Here is an 838-nt window from a genome sequence, read left to right as displayed (position 1 = left end):
CCCCGAGCGCCCTTCCCCAGCCCCCAGGTGCCACCGCCCCGGCCCGGCCACCTGTGTGGATGCGGACGTGCCGCTGCAGGGCGCCAGGGTCCGCAAACTGCCGCTGGCAGTGGATGCACACGTAGGGCTTCTCCCCGCTGTGGATCCGAAGGTGCCGCTTGAGGTTCCCTGCGNACCTGAGGTGGTGAACTGCTTCCCGCACTCCCGGCACTTGAGGGGCCCGTCCGCGATGTGGATCTTCAGGTGGGCCTTCAGGTTCCCCACCTGCGCCCAGGCAGGGGTCAGAGGGGCCGCGCCTCCCGCCGGCCAACAAGGGGCGCTCGACCCTCTCCCGGGCCCATGGACGGCCCCGTCTCTCCTCGAGACGCGTGGATCGTTCCAGATCCCGGAGGTGCGAAGGGAAATCCGCCCCGGTTCTTTGGGGCGCTAACCCCCCTCCCCGCCCCTCCACCCCCAGGCTCCCCAGTCTGGCGCCCGCCCCCTCCGTCGGCCCGCACCTGGTTGAACTTCTTGTCACAGTGCGGGCACTTGTGCTCCTTGTCGGTGTCGTGGGTCTCCAGGTGGCGCATCTTGGAAGTGGGGTCGGAGAAGGAGCGGCCGCAGTAGTCGCACTGGTAGGGCTTCTCGCCGCTGTGCACCAGCTGGTGGCGCTTCAGGTTGCCGGACGTGGTGAAGAGCTTGCCGCAGTCCCCGCAGCGGTAGCGCGCCTCGCCCGAGTGCCGCTTCTTGTGCAGGTTCAGCAGGCTGATGAGCCGGTAGCTCTTGCCGCACTCCTCGCAGCCGTACGGCTTCAGCGGGCTGGAGGGCACAGGGCGCGGGGAGACGGAGGGCACAGGGC

The 838-nt window shown here is 69.7% G+C and overlaps 1 protein-coding gene across 1 annotated transcript in view; it reads right to left on the bottom strand.

Moving 5' to 3' along the window:
• The window catches only part of ZBTB17 (zinc finger and BTB domain containing 17), a 32,304-nt gene that overhangs the window by 1,522 nt on the left and 29,944 nt on the right, over positions 1 to 838 (bottom strand). Inside the window, 3 exon segments of the mRNA XM_077775483.1 lie at positions 22 to 175; positions 178 to 264; positions 498 to 826. Coding sequence (XP_077631609.1) covers positions 22 to 175; positions 178 to 264; positions 498 to 826 — 570 coding nt within the window.

The sequence above is a fragment of the Crocuta crocuta genome, unplaced genomic scaffold, assembly GCF_008692635.1.
Source record: "Crocuta crocuta isolate KB4526 unplaced genomic scaffold, BGI_CrCroc_1.0 scaffold127, whole genome shotgun sequence".
Classification (NCBI taxonomy): Eukaryota; Metazoa; Chordata; class Mammalia; order Carnivora; family Hyaenidae; genus Crocuta; species Crocuta crocuta.
Note: the sequence above shows the minus strand (reverse complement) of the source record. Positions and strands in the feature narration are given on the sequence as shown.